The sequence below is a fragment of the Dermacentor andersoni genome, chromosome 7 (assembly GCF_023375885.2).
Source record: "Dermacentor andersoni chromosome 7, qqDerAnde1_hic_scaffold, whole genome shotgun sequence".
Classification (NCBI taxonomy): Eukaryota; Metazoa; Arthropoda; class Arachnida; order Ixodida; family Ixodidae; genus Dermacentor; species Dermacentor andersoni.
In genome coordinates, this window is record NC_092820.1 from 167514639 (window position 1) to 167539374 (window position 24736).

The following is a 24736-nucleotide window of genomic DNA, read 5'->3' on the forward strand; positions in this document are numbered from 1 at the left end:
ACCACGCTGAAGCTAACACAGAGATGTCCCAAAGGTGAGATATATCTGTGCCTTACTTGTGCAAGTTCATCATGCACCCGAAGTGGCGATTGATCAGCAAGCACGTGCACATTATTGTGCAAGAAGGATTTCAACTTGCTACAGGAAGTCCTTTCAGTTGCACAGCCTTTGTATGTTTTCCCCAGAGTATGACTGCAAGTTTCACACCTCAGTGGAACACTGCAGTGAAAAGTCCGCTTTTCATAAGTCATGCACGTAGGCATAAACCTTGCATTATGTCCAAGAAGGTCTCACTCTGGCAACAGAGAGATTTCTGCAAAGCGCTGCTTCAAAGGAGTGCATTTATTGCCTGGCTTCTTCATTAAAAAGGAATGTCTAACAGTCCTGGGCTGAATTCCTTTTTACTTGGTCAAGCATTTTATACACAATCTGTACAATAAATAAGAACACCACCGCTGCCAGCACTCTAGCTTGGCACCACTGCAGTAGGGCAGAGGGAGGGAAGAGTCAAGGTGAAGGAAGGTGCCCGTGACAGTCCAAGCAAATCAATAACCACCGCTGGTGCAAGAGTCACTTGAGGAGAAAGACGAGAGATTAAGAGCAAACGAGTAACAAAACAAGGGCTGGGACAATCCTTCATTTCACAATCGCCCCAAAAAACTGTAAACATATACAGGCGAGGCACATCTGTGAACACTCTCCCCTCTGCTAACGGCATCACCAAAGAAAAGCGGGACATTGTCTTCCAATTTGGGGCAGGGACTCCTGGTCGGTGCTGAGGCGAGGAGAGCACCGAAAGCAGTGAAGACGATACCACAACGAAATTTGTGTCATATTGGCGTGGAGGTGTCTTTCCGGTTGTCCTGGTGTGGACAGGGTCGAGACATTTGGGAGAGGAAAGAGGCTAAGAAAAAAAATGACCACAACTTGGGTCGGTGAGAAAGAAGAGGTGGCGGCTGCTGCTGCTGTGTGTCGCTTCTCTTGCTGTCCTAAGTGTTTAATGGTGGCGGCAAGCCTCTAGTGAGGATGCCTGCTTTCGTCGTTGGTGCCATTCGACTCGGTCGCTGCGTCTGGACTAGAAACTCCATTAGGCATGGCGCCCTGGGAGAACCGCTGGAGCCGTCGCCGGCGCACCTCCGCATTGGGGTCATCGTCAGATTGCCTCAGCCCCGCTGCTGATGCAGATGCCGCACTCTCCTTGGAGCCTGCAGCAACACATAAAAAAGGAAGTCAGCCCTCTAGCCCCCAATTTCTTTTCGGAAGAAAGACGTACAAAATTCAGAAAAAGTTCTCTAATTGCTGAAAATTCAGTGTGGCTAAGAGATGAAGTCAAAGAAAGGGACATGTTTACACAACTTTGTCTGTTAGCTAAGCAGAATTTTCAACATGTAACCTGCAGCAACTAGCTCAACCAATCGTCTCCTTATCACATTATCTAATTCATTTAATATGTCAACTTAACAGTATAATTATGGGAAATTACTTGTTATTAAGGGAAAATGGGACATCCACCCTAACGTACCTAACTGCTACAGAGGAAACCCATACGGGTTCCTCGAAGAAAGCCTCTCAGCTGAATAAAAATAAATTCGTCCTGGTCTGGGACTCGAACCCGGGACCACCGCCTTTCCGGGGCAGCCGCTCTACCATCTGAGCTAACCAGGCAGCTAGCAGATGGCAGAGCAAAGTCGAATTCATCGACAACTCGAAGCAAAGGCAACTCTTGCCTTTCGACGAATTCGACTTTGCCATCTGCCAGCCACCTGGTTAGCTCAGATGGTAGAGCGGCTGCCCTCGAAAGGCGGTGGTCCCGGGTTCGAGTCTCAGACCAGGACGAATTTTTATTCAACTGAGAGGCTTTTCTTCGAGGAACCCATATGGGTTTCCTTTGTAGCAGTTAGCTACGTTTGGGTGGATGTCTAATTTTCCCTTAATAATTACTTCTCTCCACCTTGCGGGTTTCCACAGAACTATTACGTCAAACTCTTGCCTTTGCTTCGAGTTGCTGATGAATTCGATTTTGCTCTGCCATCTGCTAGCCGCCTGGTTAGCTCAGATGGTAGAGCGGCTGCCCCGGAAAGGCGGTGGTCCCAGTTTCGAGTCCCGGACTAGGTCTAAATTTTTCTTCAACTGAAAGGCTTTTCTTTCGAGGAAACCATATGGGTTTCCTTTGCAGCAGTTAGCTAAGTTTGGCTAGATGTCTCATCTTCCCTTAATAATTACTTCTCTTCTGCTTGCGGGTTTCTGCAGAACTATTACGTCGAAATTACTTGTATATTAAGTTTTTCAAGGGACCATGAAAAAAAAAATGTAACAGCCAGGAAAACGTAACCACGAGGAAAGGCCCACATCACCACAGCAATGTTGGCAACAGCTATGAGTGGCTGCCAGTACAGTTATTAGACGCCTTTGCACTCATACTGTGACCAGGGACGGGGCATGCGCATGTGTATAATCAAGGAACACATAACAGGGTCCGTGACTGTGGTGACTTTCTACTCTTAATATGCTTCACCACATAACATATCTCTATTGCAGCGAAGCTGACTAAAGAGAACCAACGATTATGCAACACATATAAGACTTGCCGGCCCCAAAATATATGTAGCCTTGAACTTGGCAGGTCCGGCCCAGTGTGCGTGGTTCCTAGTGGGTTTTAACCAATACAAACTTCTTCAGGTGCTTCGCCAACTGCTCTGTGCACTTTTCTCAAGATATGCTTGTGAAGCGCCTGTCATGTGCAACTTTGGTCACTTGTTACAAACTTTGATTGCTTGCTGCAAGGTTCCTGTCGCTTGTTGTAAAATGCCGATTGCTTGTTGCAACATACTTGCTGGCTGCAGTGCTAAATTTACGTGACCGCCACATTCAAACGCAAAGCAATATGCGTGAACGTTACACAATGGCGACATATCAAAGGGAAATGTATGGTAGTCAATGGGATTTAGGTCACAAGTGTGAAAGCGTAACGCAGCAACCGGAAAAATGCAGCAGCAAAGAACATATCAATGGGGTTCCAGTATATTACAAAAATATGTTACCGAAGTTAGTATTAAAAGAAAGGCTTTCCAGAAACACAGGAGTTTTGAATACAACTGACTAGACACTTGCCTTAACACTCTGCTAAAGGAGGAGAAAATGCATTAGTGCCCAAATGCACTTGCCCGACTTGAAAGCATATAGTAAAGATGTGCCATGTGCTCAGGAACAAAAGAAATAAAGTGCTTCGATACAGCATAAGCTTGATTACAGAATACAGTACTGTAAGCTTATCAAGTATGCCACAATAGGTGGATGTAGTTGAGCCTGAATATCAGCTCTGTACCATAGAACTTGACCAAATTTTGAACCTCTTTATAAACAGCACAAGAAGAAGCAAGAAACAAAGCAATACCTGATGCAGACAGATCTAAAGGGCTTGGTGCCGAGGCAGCTGCACTCTCCGCAGAAGACACACCAGCAGCTGCGCTTGACGATGGCCGCTGCTGCTGTGTTGACTGCTGCCCGGCCGTTGTTTCCCTGTGGTCAAAAGCGGTGACACAAGCTAAAGCATCGGCAATGCTTCGCACCAGATATTTAAAGGCTTCACCTCAAGAGCACAGCAACTTTCGCACCCAATACCAAAACCAAATGCTAGGTTGACAGCTTAGTGAGCGAATTGATTCTATTGTTTATTTGTCGACTTGTCACCTTCGCTGTGCCTTGTAAAAGGGGGCCCGAACCCCCGTCAAGTGGACCAGCTTCCACTTTTTGTTCGGGCTTCCTTCCAAAATTCTTTGGAAAAATAAACATGATTTTGATTTTGAAGATACCAAAATACTTGCAAAAAAATCACGGCACAAATTAAAAGGTTCCAGCCAAGTTAAGGCACAGATTTACAAGACTTTGGTACAACCAGCAACGTCTTATACTTTTGACAAGAAATGCGTGCTAATGTAATGTAATGCTGTGTGCACGAGGTATTTGACGACACAGCTTGAAATCGTCATACACACTTAGATTCTCATTCTATCTGTCTAGGGGCTTAGCTTCGACCACACCAACCCGTCACCTATCTAGCAAACTTATTCCATAGTATCAGCTGACACTCTCACAAAGGATATGAAGCCGCACATTATTGTAGTCTCCTTACATGCCGACCACAGAGACTTGGAGATCACCAGCTTCTTGAATGTTGCAAAATCCTTTGTTTTCGGGGTGAAATGAGAGTTTGTGGCAAATTATCTCTGACTTAGACAAATAACATATTTACTCGAATCTAGGCCGAGGTTTTTTTCGAGAAAACTATGTGCGAAAGTGGGGGCGTCGGCTTAGATTCAAGTACCATGGCTTGACCGCTAAAGGCCCGGCCGCGCTAGCGGCATGACGGCTCGCCATGCACCACTCTCAGGCTGCCGTGTGCAGGCGAGGAGAGGAGATGGTGGAGGAGAGAGCAGATGGCGATACTTTTCTTATGTAGGAAATTTAGCCGGCAAGGGTGGATTGTGTCACGTGATTACGGCGCCGGCGATTGCCATGCACTTTGACACCCCCTTCTCTCTTCCTCCCGCGTGGCGCGGGCACGGAGTAGGCAGTTTTCTGAAAGCGAACGTTCAGTGCAGTCATGTTGGTTGAGTTTTGGAAGTGTTGCCCCTTAACCACGTGCTAGCGAAACACCTGCGCCACCTGTGCTTGAGAAACGATGGCACCAACCAAGCGGTGCCACTAAAGTGCGGCCTTTAAGCGAAAGGCCGTTTTGCACGTGGAGAAAACTTCGAACCTGCAAGCGCAGCGCGAGTTCGGCGTGCACGAAAAGAATGTGCGATGATGATGCAAACAACGGACCGAACTGTTCAGCTGTGCAGCAACCCACTTGGCGTTCACTGGACCAAAAGCGGGCCGACACCATGAGGTGGAAGAAGTTGTCGCCAATTTTATCACGGAACAAAGGGAAGCGGGAATGCCCGTGACGACAGAGATTATCCAGACAAAAGCCAGGGAAGTTGCCAACGTGAAGGGTATCGCACGAGCCAATTTTAAAGCAAGCAGGGGCTGGGCAACGCGCTTTTGAAATGGTTCGGGTTCAGCCTGAGACGACGGAAGCTGCCCGCTGACTTCGAGGAGAAGCTTGTCAAGTTTCAGTGCTACGTGATGGACAAACGGCGGAAGAAGGGCTACCAACTAGGGCAAATTTCAAACACCGACCAGACCCCAGTGTTCTTTGACATGCTAATGGCACACACCGTGAACGAAAAGGGTGCGAAGGAAGTCAAACTTAGGATGGCGGGTTAACAAAAGCAGCGAACGACAGTAATGTTGTGCTGCACCGCCGATGGACGAAAACTTTCCCCATACATAATATTCAAGCGCGAGACTCTACCAGCGGGCGAAAAGTTCCCCAGAAATGTTGTTGTGCGCGTTAATGACAAAGGTTGGATGTCCAGCGGCTTGATGGAGGACTGGGTGAAAATGGTTTGGGAACGCCGCCCAGGGGCCGCATTGTGCAAGCAGTCGCTTCTAGTCCTCGATTCCTACTGCGGCCATCTGAACAACATCGTGAAGACCACGCTTTCTCGTGCTGGGACAGACATCGCCATAATCCCTGGTGGCATGAGTAGCCAACTCCAACCGCTTGACGTCGCCATTAATAAGCCCTTTAAAGATAGGCTTCGCAATCACTATACCGACTGGCTTACGTCAGAAGAACATCAGCTCACCCCAACCGGACACATCAAGCATGCTTCGCTTGGCCAGCTGGCGAACTGGATTGCCACGGCGTGGAATGCAATTCCAGATGAAACAATCATTGGAGCTTTCAAAAAGTGTTGTACTTCAAACGCGATGGACGGAAGCGAGGATGATGCCCGCTGGGATGAACTCAGCAACAAAGAGGATAGCGATGTTGCAGACGACGACGAATAAACTTTATACGTACGTGCCTACGGAGTGTGCGCTTACGCAATAAAAATTCTGGGTTTTCTGCCGATGAAACGGAGTTTTTTTCATTCAGCCTACATTCGAGGTAAGTTTTTTTTTCCTTGCTTCGGACTTTGGGGGGGTCGGCTTAGAATCGGAGTCGGCCTAGATTCAAGTAAATACGGTAAGTGCTACCACTGGTCAGGTGCTATTCAAACAGTTGAAGTTCTCCAGCAGGTGAAGGCCATGGTGAGTGAGAACCCTGAAAAGCCGATTATGCCCACTGCCGAGCAGCTTGCAATGGCAAAGTCAACAGCCAAGCTTTCCGCGCATGATGTCAATACGTGCCACTCTTAAGTAGTTGATTTGCCTGCTCCCTCAGCATCTGTGCAACCCAAAAATATCCGATTCTGAAATTCTGCAGTCACATTACTCTCACTGAAGCGTACTAGTTTCAAATATCTAAAATTGTATGCCTCTGTGTATGGTGGCGTCACTGACAGAAACACCAACAAACAACCACATAATGATAAAAACTCGCTAAAGGCTGCTTCTGTGGAAGCACTGCCCAACATCAACATGCACTAGCTAATTCAAGTATGTAGCTATTATTGGAACTGAATTCAGTCAGTAATTGAGGCTGAAGATGGTTTTATTTAGCAGTCCTAAAAAAGAAGAAAAGTAGTGAAAGAAACACTAAAATATTTGGAATGAATATATCGAATTTTGTCTGAAATATTGATGCTATTTCGGAAGTCTTCATTAGCCGTGTTTACATGGATATGGTAGAGAATGTGTCGTGATAATTTACCACTTCACATTTACTCATACACCACTGTTTACATGCACATTTACTGCACATTTTCCTGTGCAGCCACCTAATGCCATCTGGTGTCATACTTTAAGGGGGGACACTGCTAGTGAAATAATCTTTTTCATCAATAATAATGAAGTTTCAAGTCTTATTAAGATTATTGTGCTGATTTTCAAATATGTAATTACTTTCGTTGTAATATTAGTTTCTACAATAACTAATGTTCTAATGTTTCACTCCCATTGTTTAAGGCCACAATAGAAAATAAATCGTTAGACAGCATAAAGAGTAAGGAATGAAGGATAGCAAGCACTCCTTTTATCTAAGCATAAGTAATTTTACATCCCATCGACTACAAATGCATAAAATGTGGCAACTAGGTGGCAGAAAATGTAGCAAAATAATTCATTTCCAAATTGAAAACAAATAAATTTGCTTGCTATATTTCACAGACTATACAAGAGGCTCCATTCTGCAAAAAAATTTTAGTTCTATTTTTTCTCGGTGTTGAGTTGAGATATCGAGGCCTCAATATTACATGGAGCCCAAAATTTGTGTTTTGAGAAAAGTGCAAAAAACAAACAGCATTAGATATGAGGGGGCATGGCATCCAGAATAACCATTTTTGATATTCGCTCTACACACATGAAACTTTCAGGATGCATCTAATCTTGTGTGCTGCTTACAAATATGCAATTAAGTTTTTTCTTAAAGTCAATAAAAAAAGAAGTAGTTGCAATCCTTCTTGCATTAAAAATTTGGGATGTGACTTGCAAAAAATATGCTGCAACAGGATAGCTAAAAGTAAGCAGGTATGTTCCTTGATGTTCAAATACTGCAAGCTAGTACTTGAATGCTTGTATCTGTACTTCAGCAAAAGTTATGAAATTTCAAAGTTGCATGCAGCTTTACAAATGTGAATTCTTGTTGGTGATTTCTACAAGATTTCAAAATATTTCAGTGTCCTAAGACACTATATCATAGTTTTTGTGCACTCTCTAACTCGCCTGCATTCAGGGAAAAAAAAAGTTTGATGATAGTTGAATGAGTAGAAGCGACACAGTGCTGATCCCAACACTTGAGACTTTGAAAAAGCTATACTTGAGAAAAACAAAGAAAACTAGAAAAGAACTGGGAAAATATAAATTTCAAGCTTCAAAACTGGAAAATAATAATTACAATATAATTAAAAACACAACGTTCTTCTGCTGATGTAGACATTAGGCGCATGTATAGGCTCCTAACAGAATCTGGCATGCATCAGCACGAACCCGCGTACGCGCGAAAGGCACGGGAATCGGCATCGCACATCGTCTGCGGTCTCCGAAGTAAACCTAAACAGGGGATAAAGGGCAGTGGTTAGCTTCGCTGCTGCGTTATTGCCGATGCCGTATGAGATTGCGCAACGCAGTTACTTATCTCGGGCGCAATCTTGTCGGCGCATCTGAACCTTGGCATAACCGCCTCCTCTTTCTTGACGTAGGAAACAGAGACTGCTTGCACTTCGCTTTTCGTGGACGCGTGTTCGGCTTCAAATTTTTTTTTTTTTAAGAGGGTCGATTTGTTGCTTACGTTCGCAAGAAGATGAACAATGAAGCGGCGTATCAGTGGTTTTCGAACCGACACACTGCCAGGCCTAGCAGACAAGCGCGTGTGCTAGGCCTAGTTGCCATAGCAACAGCCAATCAGAAGGTGCCTCTCAGCACGTTGGTGCACTGAGCCAATAGGAGTGCCGCGTGCATTGCGAGCTTCGTCAGATCGGCTTCTGATTGTTGTATGTTTGTGCTTTTTCTATGCGGCCATTGTCGCCGAGGATGCGGTGAACTGAAAGGTGGAACTTTGAGCTTTCGAACGATACCAACATGGCGGCGCTCAGCCACGGGAAAGACAAGAAATAGCTCAGTGAAATTCGGTGTTTCTATGTGATTTTGGGGTCATTTCTTGCCGTCTGCGCTGACAAAATAATTTTTGTTCGGACACTTAAGGTGCGTTTCGGGGCAAATCGTTTTGATACGGTGTAGACTAGGCATTATAAATGCTGAAACAAGTAGTTGCCAAAAATCTATTTCTTGTTTCGCGATTTTTGCTTTTTAAGACCCGCGTCCCCCCTTAAATTTAGCACTAATTTCCGGTCACATGCTTTTGCTGTCGCATTGTGACATATACTGAATGTACCTACCAGGTGTAGACAGGCTCTCCTTCATTTGTCCTTGCCGACAAACGTATGTGACATTTATTTTGTGGAAACTTACGGTCTATCAGGATAATAAAATTTCACAGCGTGCCCACAACTGTTGCCATTTCCAGTGGTAGCCAAGCATGGCTTTTATGGCTTCTATCTCCTCAAAGTGGACATGACTATGTGAATGCGGCAAATTATGTAACTCACTGGTGTTAATCTGATTTATACTGAAGAGGAAGACACTGTTTCAACGCGCAGTGTACTGATGTTGTGTACTCACGAGTGAAAAAAAGAGCGTGCGGCCTGCTCCATAAGCTGCAATTATTGTTTTGATGTGCTGAAGTGCGGCAGCTGCCAATCGGTCAGCCGGTTGTCATCCCACAGCAAATGCGTTCCCAGAATTCCTGATATGATACCCTTCTGTATACATGGGCCACTGAAACTGTGCACTCTCCATCACAGACTACCCCTGTTTGGCGCATATGATGCTCCGTCTCCCCAGTACTGTGCAGTGTATGGTGGCATGAGTCCAAAATACCAGATTCATCCAACGATAGATCACTTTATTCTGCTAATGGCCAACAAGGTGTGCCATAGAAATGCCTTCTTAGCGTATTACCTTGTTTACATGAGATGCGGTAGGCTTGAAGTTTAATACAATACGCTCCTGTCACATGCATGTCAACACTGCTATTATGACCTCAAATCCCTTGCACATCCGGCTACTCGGCCTAACCAATTATGTGCAGTGCAGCACAGGCTACAGGGCTTGTACCACACAATCGGTAACGAGAGCCAGCTAAATATTCTAGTGAAGGAAGGAGGAGGTGCTCGCTTATCGTGTGATACTGTAACACTTCCACAATGCTTCCATTCAGGTGGCATTAAGCAAAGGGGGCGAACCACGGAGAATCCTTTCTTCGGGTTCTCTGTTCTGATTGGCAGATGTGACCCATGTTATTCACCATACATTGCACAGTGCTGGGGAGACAGAGCAAAATGTGTAAAGCGACAACAAAGTCAGGAGCTGCATGGCTCACCTGGCCACAACAGAGCTGTACTGCTGCAGCTGCAGCACGGCTGCATCGAGCAGCGTCTGGATGTTGCGCAGGCAGCGGATGCGCGCCGCTATCTGCTCACGCTCCTGCCCCTCCATGGAGCTCAGTTCCTCGGCGGACAGGGCCTCCAGACCTTCGGGGGGAACCGGAGGTGGCGGTGGCAGCACTGCACCCAACAGCATGAGGATACGTCATTGGCAAAAGGAACAAAAGTGGGAAGAGGGGGTATTGCAAAGGCCTTTGCCAGAGGTCTACCAGTTACAGTCAAACCTCAGTTAAATAAGTTGCATCCAACACAAAATATTTTCACTATATTCGATACACAGACAACTTTCATTGATTTGACCTTGACAGCACCTACAAAATTGACCAAATTGCAGGTCAAATTTAAAAAATAAATAAAAAATAAATGTCCAAAAACATTCCTAATGTAGAAATGATATGACTGCCATTTTTGATTGAAAATCTTCCCAACACAGGCCAAAAACAAGCTTTCCTGGTGGGAAGTAATGTGCTTTCGGCACAATCACAGTCCCCTCGCCCTGCCAAGAAGACATGGCAGCCATCAGGTTACAATCAGGGTCACCATTTGGGTCACACACATTCACACTGACCAGTCAAGAAGTTATTCAACATAGGCCAATGTTAGGATGTAAGTAAAGTATTGAACTCTTATGTACAGGCACTGCCTAGTCTTCCAGTTAAGATTGAATTGGCCAAATTCCAATCAACGAAAGTCAGGTGCATTCATTACACTCTAACAATACAGACGAAAAACATTTCAAATTTAGTATGTTATACCAGCTAATTCCGTTACATTCACGTTTATTATACGACTGTACTAGGGCTTCTTCTGTCTTTTCTGGCTCTGCTTGTGACTTCAATCGTTCTGCTAGGATAATGAATTCCCACCATGCAAAACAACTAGCCCATATAGTCACTCTTACTATGCCAAACATGTTTAAGGGGACACTAAGTCCACACGGACTGTTTAAATACCATTCCAAAATGAGTAAGCGCTCATGTGTCCCCCTTCACTGTGTCTTTGTCAATTGTGCGTGCTAAATATTTCACTATGAATTCGTACCAACTCACCCAACGATCAGTTCTGCTGCATTCCAGGAACCTTGTAGTGCTTGTTTCGTGCCGAGAAAAGACTTAGTTTATGAGAAAATTGCATCTGAAAGGTCCGAATACCTTTACCGCAATTCAAATATCCCGCATCCAAACCGGGAAGTGGTGACTTTGCATATGCCATCACTGCCCTTTGCTTCCATCGGAGAGTAGAACGGCGCCCGACAGATGGCAGTACATTTTTTTGCACAAAACGCAAACGCTCGGACCATGGAGAAACCGAGCTAAGACAGAGCGGTGGATTCGCTGCTGCAGCTGCTTTTGGTCAAGTGACATGGACTGTTCGGGCATCCCGCAGGATCACATGGAAGTGTAATTCTCTGCTACTTGTAGTTTGTGCAAGTTTCGCGAGCCAGCAAAATCAGCGCAGCACTATGTGATAATAAAACTACTGAGACGCAAATGTGCGGGTGGCACAGAGTCCAGCGAAAACAAAACATTTCAATCATCTGCGTCATTGTCAAGGACAATATCAGTGAGCTTCTTTCTAAAAATGAAGCAGAACTGGACCAGTAGCATTTTCTTTCGTCTTATAATGCAATACAATGATGTTTCTATAGAGTGGTTGAGTGCTAATGACCGTATTTAAATGAGGAGTGCCTTCTTCATCGGGCAAGCATTTGAATGTCCAGAGGGAGCCTCTAATCATATCCTGCATTTACCGCAATTTCTCGTTTACCAAAGCTCTGTTTACGATAATATTGACGCCTTAGAGATTCTCGAGCCCTAATCAATCACTTTAGCTCGACTTAATATTTGCCTTTAGTGTCCCTAACAATCTCATTGCCGCCAGCCTAATACTGTGCCGCCCTCAACCGTGCTTTCCTTCCCTCGGCACCCATCACACACTACTGTCAAAGTAGACCCCGAGAAAAGTGCCAAGCAAGCTTTCCTGCAATGTGCAATTGACCCAAATTCAGTGCAATGTATACCGTGAAAGTGATTGTTTCCTCACAGCTAATGCGACGTTGTGCTTCACTTATCCACATTAAATATATTAGGAAAGAATGCACGAATGCAACACGGATGTAGGTAAGTGTCACGTAATTCATGTAAAATTAAGCCTTATAATTTTATGTTGAAAAATACGAGGTCAAACACGAAAGTCTTTGGCCCTATTACTTATCAGCGAAAATGAGGTACATACAGGTAATTACAAATATACGTACTATTTTACATACCTTACACTATTTTTCCACACAGTCCCCATACTGGTTCAGACATTCGTCCCATCACAGCCCTTAATTTGAGGTGCCCCTGTGGTAGAATTCGTCTGGCTGACTGACTGTGGTACCACTATCGGACTGCTGTTTTAGCTTCACTGTTGCACGTGAATCACTGTCATGCTGGGAACTTCTTCGGCAGACCGAAAACTTTCCTTCCCCATATGTGGGCTGAATTTCCCTGTGGATTTCGATGGACATTTGTCCCTTGCTCCATAGAAAACGAATTGCACTTCGTTGCTCGTACGTTGTGGACGTGTGAAGCACAACCGCCATCTTCAACAACTGACAGCAACGCCGTGCCCCGGAGCTAGCGGCAAATAAGGCCGGGCTGGTCCAAGAAAGGTCCACCACTGGGAATGCATATGTTGACTTCGCATTTACAACCGTAATTTGGCTAAAAAATAAATAATAGAGGCGGAGACTTTCTGATTTCCCCTCGTATTACATAATTATTACATGACAAGCACCGCTGATTTGAACCTATTTATCGCTTAACAAGTGAAGAGTCATGCACCTTACTGTGAGCAGTGGCACCAGCTTGCCCCCTTACGCTCACAACCAAAACATGGTAGCACATATGTCACACACCGGAATCACAAACGAGCCCAAAATGAAACTCGAGTTGGCGTACACTAAAATCCATAAGTTTTAGTGTTAATACATCAAGCAGTTGTTGCATAGAGAACGTAGCAGATCGACATAGCAGAGACTTTTACGAGCACACTACTAGTGAAGCTTCCCCAGCAGCATTGCCCGACAAGTATGAAATGGGGTATGGCTGCACTTGCACTTTGAGCCAACTGTGCAATGCAGGTGGGCCATTGTGAGAGCTTCCACTTGGGCCAGTTGATGCTCACTCTTGTAGGCAACAACAACAAGAGGGGATGGTTGAATACGTACACAATGGGAAAAAGGGAGGCAGGAAGAAAGCTGTTCCAGCTGCCACCCCTGCTGCGCCGCCAGCCTCGGCTGCACTGGGCTGCTGATGCTGCTGCTGGTCAGAAGTACTGGCAGATGGACTGGGTGCACCTGCTGCACAGCAAAGTTGGCGACAAAAGTGAAGCACACACTCGCCAGACAAGGAGCCGGCAGGTTTCACATGGCACAAGTGTCCGGAGTGCTTCTGAACACGGTGCCCATGTAGCAGGCCTGAGCAAGTCAATTCCGCATGGCCACTGCACCCTCACATTATTTTGCATAAGCATACATTTCCTCAGTCTCTGCCTCAGGCTTGAGTCGCAGGCTTAGACTAAAGTATTTTCGTGTTAAATGGCCTGGCTGAACAGAGAGCTCGATATCATTTAAATGCCTAGCAGCGATGCCTAGCTACACACTTGACTGGTTTCTACAGCACTCCAAGAGACTGCAACAATGTGGAGCTGGCGTACCGGCAGGTTGCGTGCCCCTTTGTTGTTGCTGTGGTTGTTGCTGCTGCTGCTGCTGCTGCTGCTGTTGCTGCTGCTGATGCTGCTGCTGATGCTGTATGAAGTGCTGCTGCAGCTGCTGAAATGGTGGAAACAGTGGGAAGCCCGCCATCCCAGGAGGCCCTGCATGAAAACAGTGGGGGAAGCCATAATAGAAGCATTACACGTCAATCCTGCATCTTGTGCTGTACCACAAGGTCAGAAAATTGAGTTATGAGACAAAGCCACGCTGAGATATACCTGAAGAATTTTTTAAGTGACTTGCTTCGAAGGAGCCAGATACTAAAGCAGTGTAGGGCAACTTAAATTGTGGGGTTTACCATCCAAAACTGTACAGCGGATTATGAGGGAGGCCGTAGTGGAGGATTCTGTGTATTAACTTTGACCAGCTGGGCTTCTTTAATAAGTATCTAAATCTAAGTACTAGAGCATTTTCGCATTTTGCCCTCATCAGTCGTCACTACGCAGCTGCTGTGGCCAGGAATCGTACCCGCGACCTTACGCTCTGCAGAAGAACGCCTCAGCCAATAAACCATTGTGCCGTGCAGCAAGCCAGCTTCACATAAGCACACAGGGAGATGACTTATAATAACAATGTGCATGTGCTCTAAGATGTCAGGATGGTGCACAGGTAGTATGGCATCTCTCAGAAAAACATGTACATATTCTGAACAATGCCACACGGTCAACAATGAAGATATTTTTCATGTTTGCCAGCATGTTACGTCGACCATTAAATGTTGTCCAGCGTATTCATGCTTCTACCACCTCTGCAACAGACTGCTGTGGTCTGCACCCGCATGACATTGTTCCTTCAATAAATTTCTATATTGTGCTGTCCTTGTGTCACAAGCCCTAAAGTACAGCTTGTTGGTGACTAGTATAGTGCAAAAATCGCATGAAGGACAAATAGAAGTGATAAAGACAGAGCACTGCTGGTCAGACTGTGCTTGTCGGCAGCACACTGACATGATCCCCGCCAAGCATGCATCAGACTACAATAAAAGCGGTCACATTTTAACGGACAGTTAAGTCAAACTGAAGTGACAGAAGACTGTTTCAAGGCACCCCTTCAAGTGTCACTTTTACCACGAACAGAAGTTTCATTGGTAGGAAAATGGCATAGACTTTGGACAGAATTAGTGCTGCCACTATTAAAATGTGGTATCAGTTCCCATGACACACAATGTCTTAATTATGATTGGTAAATTGTAGTTAACCCTTACTAACAAAATATAGCTAGTTACACTGCACTTTAACATGACAGAAAATTCAGTTTAGCAAGCCTTGACGAACACTAACCTTCGCTTCCGAATGCCTGCAATTCCTTCTAGCACCTGCAGTATGCAAAATCTGGGCCTTCGAGATTGGCTTCTGTCATGCTGGAAGTGCAACACGTACACCACCTATTCCAACAAAAAAACTCACTTCCTCATCTCCTCAGATGACTAGGTCTATGGAATCTGCTAGTATGGCACTTTCTCTGCGAGATTCGGACAGAAAGAAGAGGGCAGCAACCACGGCGGTATACTCAGCCACACAAAACAATGCCCCCCACCACTCACACTGTGGAAAGGCCTGACCGGGCATGTTGGGCGGGGCCTGGGGTGCAGCCTGGCCGGCGGCCGGGGGCGGGGCCACCCCGTTGTTGGCGGCAGCTGCCGCGGCCGTGGTGGCAGGCTGCCTGAGTACGTCCATGCGGCACGTGGGGCACGTCTGCTGGCGCTGGAACCAGGAGCGCAGGCACGCTGTGTGGAAGATGTGGCTGCAGGGCAGGCGCTTGTTGCCGCCGCCCACCATCTCCTCACGGCAGATGATGCACACATTGTCGGCTGAGGCCAACTCCTCGGGTGTCGCGTCTGGGTAGCTGCAGGCCACAAGGGAGATGATGAAGATTCCGACTAAATGGCAAGCTGAGTGAGCACCAATTGGTGCGAGTTTGTTGCTAGGAAAAATGCAAAGGGACAAAGACGTCCATCCTGCGTTCTTCTGTCTTTGTCCTTTTGTACTTTTTCTAACAAGGATGACGAGTGCATGTGATGAGGAGCTTAGTTAAACAGGTCACGAGACACACTGTCAAAGATTTTGTTTTCAAATGGAAATCCACAGGCACTGCCAACTTGGAAAACATTTGGCAGCTTTACAATATATCAGAGTATGCCAACAAACACAATGGCCTGTGGCTATATAGGCATGGTATGTTATTCGGCTAGATAAACATACAGAGTATTTATGTAAGCTGAGATATAACGTCACACATGGCAGCACCCGTGACTGCCACTTGAAAGTGTATTGCCCTGATGGCTGCACTCACGCTATCATTGGTTGCCAATAAATGGTAAATTAAGCTTCAGCTTCTCAGCTCACCTTAACTGCAAGTAATGAACCGTAAGCCAATCAAACAGTTGAGATGATTTAGAGATTGCAGTGTCTGTAAGCCTGTTGAGATCTATCAGCACAAAGATGACAAGCTGCTACTAATGAATCGTCAGGTCTAGGACAAGTTTGACCACCAACCAAATGGCACAGTGCCTGCTTACATTTTTGTTATGTCTTTGCAAAAGTCTTCGAATCACTCCCACCATAACAGTACGTAAAGTACCCTGTACGCTATTATAAAGCTGCTTGTAAATGCTGCAAGATGTCATTTTCGTGGAATGAACACTGTAAAGATAGAGAAATCTGTGCAGCAAGTTAGAAATGCATCCGCATGTTGCACCGAACTAACAAGCAATATAATTTGAAAGATTTCCTAGTGTTGAGCAACTCCTAGCTGGCCTTATCATTTATCTGAGACTGGAGGATATGGTGCCTGGGCAAAAGCCACACAATGAGCCAGCAACTTGGAGTGATCCGCGTCATGCAAGAGTTACCACACTAGAGAACATATGCGGAAAGAACACTATGTTTGCGGTATTCCTCAAAGTACTGTGTATAAAAAAAGGTGTCCTCATTTAGGAAGCAGTCAGCAAAAAAATGTATATACATGGTTATGGTCAAAGCATGCATGCACAGGAAGAATTGGGGAATGCTTGACTGGCAAAGTAGACATGCGAGACTACTTACAGAGTGTTCATGTTCCGGATCGCTCGTCGTGACATAATGACATCGTTGAAGGCCTTCTTGAAAGCCCTGGAGACGCATAAAAGTGCTTAGGAATGCAAATCTAGTGCTTCAATTCCTTACAGGTTTCTAGTAAATAGGTAAAAAAAGAGAGCAGTTTTATAGTGATATTTTCTACAAGGGCAATCTCATTATTAAGCAAGTTCACAAAGAACCAATTATGTTTAGCCAAGTTTTCTCTAGAAAGTATGCATTGCTCTTAACTATAGTAAACTTACTCGGGCAACTAATGAGAAAGCATTAAAAATAGTAACGAGTTCCGTACCCATTTACGGGAATACAATCAGCTGTACGTAATTTAGATGTTAAATTCTTTATAAATGTGTAGACTTGTGATGAAATGTAGAAATCTAACAAGGTATGCACTATTGCACTCAGTATGAGCTAAACGTGTGAGCTTTCTGCCACAGGCTTTTGTGCTGTGGCTTATACTGAGCACTATAGTACATGACTGTCAGACCCCAAGACTGCAATCACAATAATTATTGTGTATTAAACTGGCACAATAACATTAATCTTCCAGTTCAAATTGACAAGACATGCATCAATGTGGTCCCTTCAGTAATACACGTAAGTGCTAAGAGCTTTACCGACATCGCGCAAACTTCTTACCTCATGCTCAGGTACATGGGACGGATCGCAAAGAGTGGGAATGTGTGGATCTTAATCATGATTGCCATGAAGGTCAAGTATAGCGCCACCTTGATGAAACCTGCAGGAAACCAGAAAGAACACGAGAGACATGCTTTCCTTCTCAAGTTCTTCCCAATGGGCTATCCTTCATTGCTTAAATATACAACACAGGTTTTAACACTAGGAAATATGTTGTAGCTGTGAGCATTGTGATAGAAAGGTTATAAAAACTGCCAGTTAATTTCACTACATACTTGGATTCTACCACCCTGCACTTCTATCAGTGGATGGTTCAACCAACAATGAAATGTTTAACTGCCTACATTCCATGGTTCCATCAGACAACTGCGCAGGTCAATGAAGGCTTGGCTCAAAGTAATTTGGACTTGAAAAGTAACAATCAAGTTATAATTGGATATCAGATAGGCTCAGATTTATGCTCAACATGCAAACCACTAATCTTGGCCATCTGTCTTCAGTTCCCACAAAACATTTCTTGCACATGATATGCAAACTGGTTCTATTTGAAACAAGCTACTTGTGCACTGTTCAGCAGTATAACTTATCACTTACATCACTTGTATGAATAATTCCCCAACTCTCTTATGTGCACTTTAAACAACATGCTGAAACCTGCCAAAGCATCTGATAGGGTACAAGCAATTTCCTGTTGAAGTTTGTGCCATGCTCACAGTTGGATGAAGGACAAGGAAAGTACATGAGACATGCACTGTGTACTTCCTGCGTACATGCCCTACATGCTTTCCTCGTACAATTACTTTGTTTTGCCCCGAAACCTAGTAAAGTACTACACATTATTAATGAAGGCAGGTGTGACTTACTGATGATGAGCTCCGTGTACAGTAGGTAAACAGCTTTATTTTCCCAAGGGTTTTCACTGTGCAGGTCCATTGTGTGCAAGAAGTACTTGACGTAGATGTTGGCCACTATGCTCAGGAGGATGGCATACTGAAACAAAATGGCATGCAAACCATCAGGGTACCTCTACAAAGTATATTAGAAAGTTATAAGCTTACAACAGAAAATACTTGCAATCTGGGATTTACACTTTTTCAGACATTGAGCCAGCAGCAGGCATACAGACACTGCCATAAAAAGTGCACAGCTAAGACAAGAAGCAATGATCACGAAGAAGTAATTAAATATGAAATCTAAATAGGCTGAACAATCATGAGGGTGGTAAGTTTTCAAGTCTGATCTGATCAATGACCGAGATCAGGACTTGGTCCAGATGACCTTGACAGCTTTAGATTCTTATGTGGCCTAAGCCAACACTTGGAAGTTTCAAGGATTGTTTCGTGAGTAAAGCACAAGGGGACAGGGCAGCACCATGCAATTGCTGATGCAATCAGAGTCAGAAGTGATGCAAGTACTCACTCGCATTACCTTCTCTGCTACTCTGTTGCTTATGACACTTTGGCTCAACTAGTCAGCTAGGATAACAAAAAGTTCAAAGGAATTTAATGGCAATCTTCAAGTGCACCCAACACAGTGGCAGCTAGCTGGGCTAGGATAATTACAACAATGATGACCTCAGTGGAGTCCTACCTGAACCTAAATAGTGCCTTCTTTTCAGCAACATTTATTTTGTTGTTCCCAAGAAGGCGCAATTTTTTTTGGTACAGCATATAGATGGACACATCAAAAGCGTGAAGCACCCATACTAGTTGTCACCTTAGAACAAGTACTAGAACAAGTGAAAGTAACTGTCATTCCACTACAAATGAGACCTTAAAGCACACAGCATTATGAACAGAAATTGAGAGCACCCTTCATTGACCACCAGCAAACAATACTGCTAGTCACACTTCTCGCATATTGCTTAAATTCCTGTAGTGATCGGAATATGCAACTGCACAAAAAATCAAATCACTGCATACCCACAGCAAACAGCTATAAACAATTCGACCACAGCATACAGGACCTTGGCTTACCTCAAAGCCAAAGACGACCTGCACAGACGCCCCTTTGGTGAGAGTGGTGTGGTACGCATGGGCGACAAATGCATAGTCCAGGAAACCCAGAAGCAAGAGCAATGCTGTCACAGAACAAGAGGAGGACAAGAAGAGTTTTGCAGGTAAGCGTTGAGCCTAGCTTTACCACTGCAGACAGCACAGTGCCATGGCCAAGACTTTATGCAACTTTTTATGCAACTTTATGCAACTTGACTAAGCACCAAGAGCTATAATGCAGAGATTTTTCATCTCATACTTACCGATGACCCTTACATGGAAGAGATAGGATATGACAGGACTTCGCTCCATCTGGAAGCAGAATACATCACTCAAGCTCAGACGCAGGACACAACCTTTTATAGGGTTTATCTCTTCATGACAGCGTTTTACAACGAGATTAATGAGTTAATTGAGCGGTGGAGTATAGCTTACGTAATCGACTCTGTCCTCAGCCAGCCAGTGGAAACACTTAAGGAAGAGTAGGAGTGTAAATAGTGCCACGAATTTGGGGCTGAAGTCATCTCTGAAGACGGTGAATGCCAAGCATGTCTCCGTGACGGCGTACCATGACCTCTCAATGAGGTGCTGGAAGGGAAAAGTTGGACACGCTCAAGTTACATCGTCACCATGCTGCTCTGCTCGCAATAGCTGTAGTTGGCGGGATTCCACACTTGCCTCCATTTCAGCTGCTCGCAGCTGTCCAAAGAAAACTTTTCGCATTAACTTTCCCATGAGAATCACGAACACAAATGCTTGGAGGTAAATGATCTGCAAGGGAAGCAAGCATAAATAAGTATCATGAAAAATTAACAGCCTACACGCTGACACGGTCCCTACTTCGAAAGCTCTTCCCAAACACGTTATCTAACACGAAATTGAAGATTTTGGTTATGTGCTTTCACAAGAACTAAAAGTGAAATTTATTCATGCCTAAATTTACAACTAACAATATTGTCCAAGTATGCATGCCATCCATGCTGTCCCTACCTATACTGGGCGACTTCTTTCTTTCTTTTTTTTTTTAAGACCACACAATTCTCTTTTTAACCACCTGTGGCAGATAGCACAATTTTAGTTATTGAGCTTGATTACTCAAAGATGTGGAAATTACTTCCACGAGACATAAAAATGTATAACCAAGTAATAAACATGAATTCATTTATGTGCTTTTTAAGTACATTATGCTGCATATTGCAATTTGCTAATTGCAGGCGGTGAGCTTGTAAAGCATATCTACTTAGAACCAATTTTTGGAATGACCACAGTTTCAAGATATCCATTACCAAAGTGCGCGATGAAACAGATGGGCATTCCAGTTACTTTTGCACTTCAATGCATGAAACAGCGGTTTGTTAAAAAAGTAAGCAGAATTTTTACCGCACATATCAAGGCACATATCTCGAAACCTGTGCGATCCTTAGAATTAATTCCAAGTGTATGTGCCTTGCAATCTCACCAGCTACAGTTTGTAAATTGCAATATGCGCTGTAAAGTAATTATTTAAAAATAATCAGAGAAGCTTTGTTGATTAGTTGATTGTGCAATTTGACTTCTCATGCAAGTAATGTCCGCTGGTTGGAGTAATCCAGCTCAAGGACTACAATTATGCTATCTGCTACAGGCGATTTTGAAAAATTCTGTATGGTCTAAAGAAAACACTCCGTATACAGACCAGTTTATTTATAATAATGTTACATGTAAAAATAAATTGCATAGAATGATAACCCACATTAGCAATGACAACATTTGCATTGGCCCCGTGCAAGAATAAATTGCACGTAATGATGAGATTATCCTAAGATGCTGAATGCAACCGATCTGTCTTCGTAAATTTTTTTCTACAGAAATCAACCAGCAAATTAAGTAAAATAGGGAACTGTGCTCACTAAAATTATGAGACTATAGGATCGAATAATTGAGGATGGCTTTGAAAGCATGCAGTGCACAATTTTGATTGCAGATCTATGAACTGCATGAACTCAATTGAAGCAACTGGATGCATCATGCAACATTTTTGTCGACTTCAAGTTTTCCACTGAAGCAAGCAGAGATATTTCTTTAGTCTGGTTAATATATGACAGACATAATTTTTGTTTCCACTAAAGTGAAACTTGTTAAAAATGTAAAGTGAAACGACATCAAATGAGAATATTAAACATCAATTAAATAACATGCACATACTCCTCTAAATTCATTTGTAGCATTTCCACTGTTAACAAAAAATTGTGCAGAATGAGGACATTGTTATATAGACTCAAAAGCCAATAGCAGCATGAAGTAGAATTGCAAGAAACTACACATGCTTTTTCACTGCTTTGAATCAATACTGCTGTGGGTGGCCCCACAAGACTGGGAAGCCAACTGGCGACCCTCGACCAGGCCCAGCAAGCCGCGATCGCCAGTGGAGCCCTGTCAGAGGGAACCACCCTGGAATAACCCGCGCAACGGTTTCTGCAATAATAAAGTTGCTCCTCCTCCTCCTCCCACAAGACTGAGTACAAGCATACAATACCATCGCATTAGAGGCACTTTAATATGTTCCTACGGGGAATTTAAGGCTCATACACTAGGCTCAATGTTTTATTACTGTTCCCAGTTAAATTTCCATTCCGCAGTTTTCCTTCACTGCTGGATTACATGTCATTGCCAATAGCCACAGGAGTCAGCTAAAACAAGTCATATAGCGTGAAAACACAGGGACGAAGGAACACAAGTTGAGAATACGAGTGCCTGTTACTGTGCATTCCTTAGTCCATATTCTTTTGCACATTATTCCTTGTTCCAGCATGTCTGACCAACTCACTCAAACTAGAGCTCTGCCACAGGAGCCAGGACCGAGATGTCTCGGAAGGCATGTTCTTCTGAAATTGCATCCCGGCAAGGGCGTGGGGAAAAATGTTCCGTTCCTGCCTAAATGCTCAAGTATTCGTGGTCTACGCTTTAAAAGTTGCCCACGACAACTGTGGTTGCGAAAGCTCACAGTACACGAAGGAGACACGGATGACAGTGTATGGCATTCTATAGCTGAGCACAAGGTCGCAGGTTTAATTCCTAGCCATCTTATTCCAACAGGGGCGGAATGCTAAAACACTCTTGTACTTAGATTTAGGTGAACATTAAAAGAACCCCCCCTGTTCAAAATTAATCCAAAGTTCGTCAGTATGGTGTACCTCATGGCCCATGTTTTGCTTTGAGACATTAAATCCCACAAGATCTGATAAGAGTATGCATATTCTTTTCAGCTACATTTTGCAGTCATCAGTCTGAATAATGATGCCCAGAAATAGTGACCACGTTTTCACATTTTTGCTGGCTCCATTAGAAGTGTGTTGGACTTGTAGTGGTAACATATAGTTGGGCCCCGAGCTCCTGCTTTGTAGACCAAATTATAATGTGCAAGCTTCCTGGCTGTATTACACAATATGCATAGCCACCTTGAAAGTAGCACATGTCAGTACTGCAACACCCACCAATGAAAGTGAAGGCCTATCTGAGATTAAATAAAATTACTGAAGGCAGGACTTTACAATCCGGCTGACGTCACGCATTTAGTTTTCTGCGATGAAAGGGTGATGCTTCCCCTGTCCTGAAAGTCACTTGCCCTCCACCCTATACAATCCCCCCCCCCCCTTAAAGAAGAAAAAAAAAAGTGTGCCGCATCAGCAATTGACGTCATATATGGCAACTCAATGCTATGTGGCTTTCTATTAATACACAATCTCGCTATGACTTCACAGTGCAGATAAGGCAATGCAAAAGGAAAGGTGGGGTGTCCGAGAGCTTTATTCAAGGCACACGGGAGTTTCGTTCAAAGGAATCGGTCGCTGCGATGGCGTCTGCAGGTTATGCGACACACCTCTTCGAAGCGACTGAGGCAGAAAACGTTAGTTGATCGTTAAAACACCTGAACCGAAAATGTTGACTTGTGCACGTAACTAAGTTTGAACGATCGTGGTGAAGGTTTTTTGTGACAAAGACGACACTTTTTCGCAGGGGCTGTGTTCCTCCTCGTCGCCAGCAACAGGTTTCCCGTGGAGGACATTTTTTCGTCATTCGACCAATAAAGCTAAGAAGCAACTACGCGGACGTCGCTGCGCCGGTCAACAGCTGACCTATTTGTCTTTTCCAAAACTACACGCCTACTGACGGCTGCAGCGCGACGATCAGCTCGATCGCTCGCTTCTCAAAACGCTCGGGGAACATCGCCACACATTATGCCGTGCAGCCACACAACTGCAATAGTTCGTGTACGATTCTAGGCGTGCCCGTGTGCCGTCAGAACGCTTGTCGCGTCGAAGACTTCTCTGTAAACAACTCGTCAACCATGCACGAACAGCTGGCAAAAATAACAGCGGACACGTTCACTCGCAGGCTAGTCAGTCCTCAAGATGCCGCTGCAAGTAACCCAACACACGGAATCGACGCAACATATTTCTTTCCCTCGCATGCCGACCTGTTGACTTTTCAAAGTCGCAGACAACTAAGCGAAAACATTCGCGCAAAGGCTTACGTAGATCAACAGAACTCACCGCCATGCTGGGATTTGACTTGGTTAAATAGACCACAGAGGGATAGAACTGTTTCTTCTGGTAATAAGCATTACCGATAACTGCAGTAGTTAGTACTACACTACCCAGAGTTAATAGGAATGCCCGCATTTTGCCGTTCAGTTTGTGTGACGCTTGCGGACCTCCAAAATTACATGATTTTTACGTCTGCTGGCAGCTTTCACTCCGCTACGCTAGATGGCCAGAGATGAACTAAACACAAGAAAAACATTAAAAGCTCCGGGGTGACGGCTGGTGTTACAACTCGTGTCTGCTGGGGATTGGACGCTTTTACAACTGTATTCGATGACAGCACTGCGCTTTACGTCGAAACACGAAGGCGTAATCGGATGGAATTTTAACAATTTCTTCGAGCTTATCGCAACGACGTAGAAGCTGGTATCTCGCAGCAGTTGCTTGGACGCCCGCGAAAAGCACATGCTATGTCTGCATTAGGCTCTATTTGATCTCGTAAATAAGTCTGCTGATTAAATACATCATTTTATTCGTGAAAAATGACGTTTATAAACTTGCCAAAGCTCCCACTCGCAGTCTGAAACGGCTAGCTACACGTGTTCAATAAAAATGTTTTATGTTCCCTTTATTCTTCGCTTTTATTAACTCTGACAATTTTATGTGTTGTTATAAAGTTATTTTGCAACATTATTTGCGGATTTTTTTTTATTCTTAAGGTGAAGTCAAAAAACGGCTTGACAGCCAGCCA

At 44.4% G+C, this 24736-nt stretch overlaps 1 protein-coding gene across 1 annotated transcript; it reads right to left on the bottom strand.

The window, feature by feature from the left end:
• Positions 1-327: 327 nt before the first annotated feature.
• Positions 328-24420, bottom strand: sip3 (septin interacting protein 3). Its single transcript, XM_050180296.3, has 14 exons — positions 23995-24420; positions 20141-20233; positions 19898-20050; positions 19726-19774; positions 19445-19548; positions 18332-18458; positions 17469-17568; positions 16800-16865; positions 15299-15600; positions 13698-13856; positions 13210-13341; positions 9932-10115; positions 3395-3519; positions 328-1205 (listed from the first exon to the last, which is right to left on the bottom strand). The coding sequence occupies exons 1-14, from the start codon at positions 24121-24123 to the stop codon at positions 1018-1020; spliced, it is 1911 nt and encodes a 636-aa protein (XP_050036253.1). The 5' UTR covers positions 24124-24420; the 3' UTR covers positions 328-1017.
• Positions 24421-24736: the final 316 nt, after the last annotated feature.

Coding starts and splice junctions, on each gene's coding strand:
- sip3 (XM_050180296.3), bottom strand. CDS start 24,123: ATGCGGGCATTCCTATTAACTCTGGGTAGTGTAGTACTAACTACTGCA. Junction 20,234..23,994: donor AGTCAAATCCCAGCATGGCG/GTGAGTTCTGTT, acceptor CTTCCCTTGCAG/ATCATTTACCTCCAAGCATT. Junction 19,549..19,725: donor CTTCCATGTAAGGGTCATCG/GTAAGTATGAGA, acceptor GTTCTGTGACAG/CATTGCTCTTGCTTCTGGGT.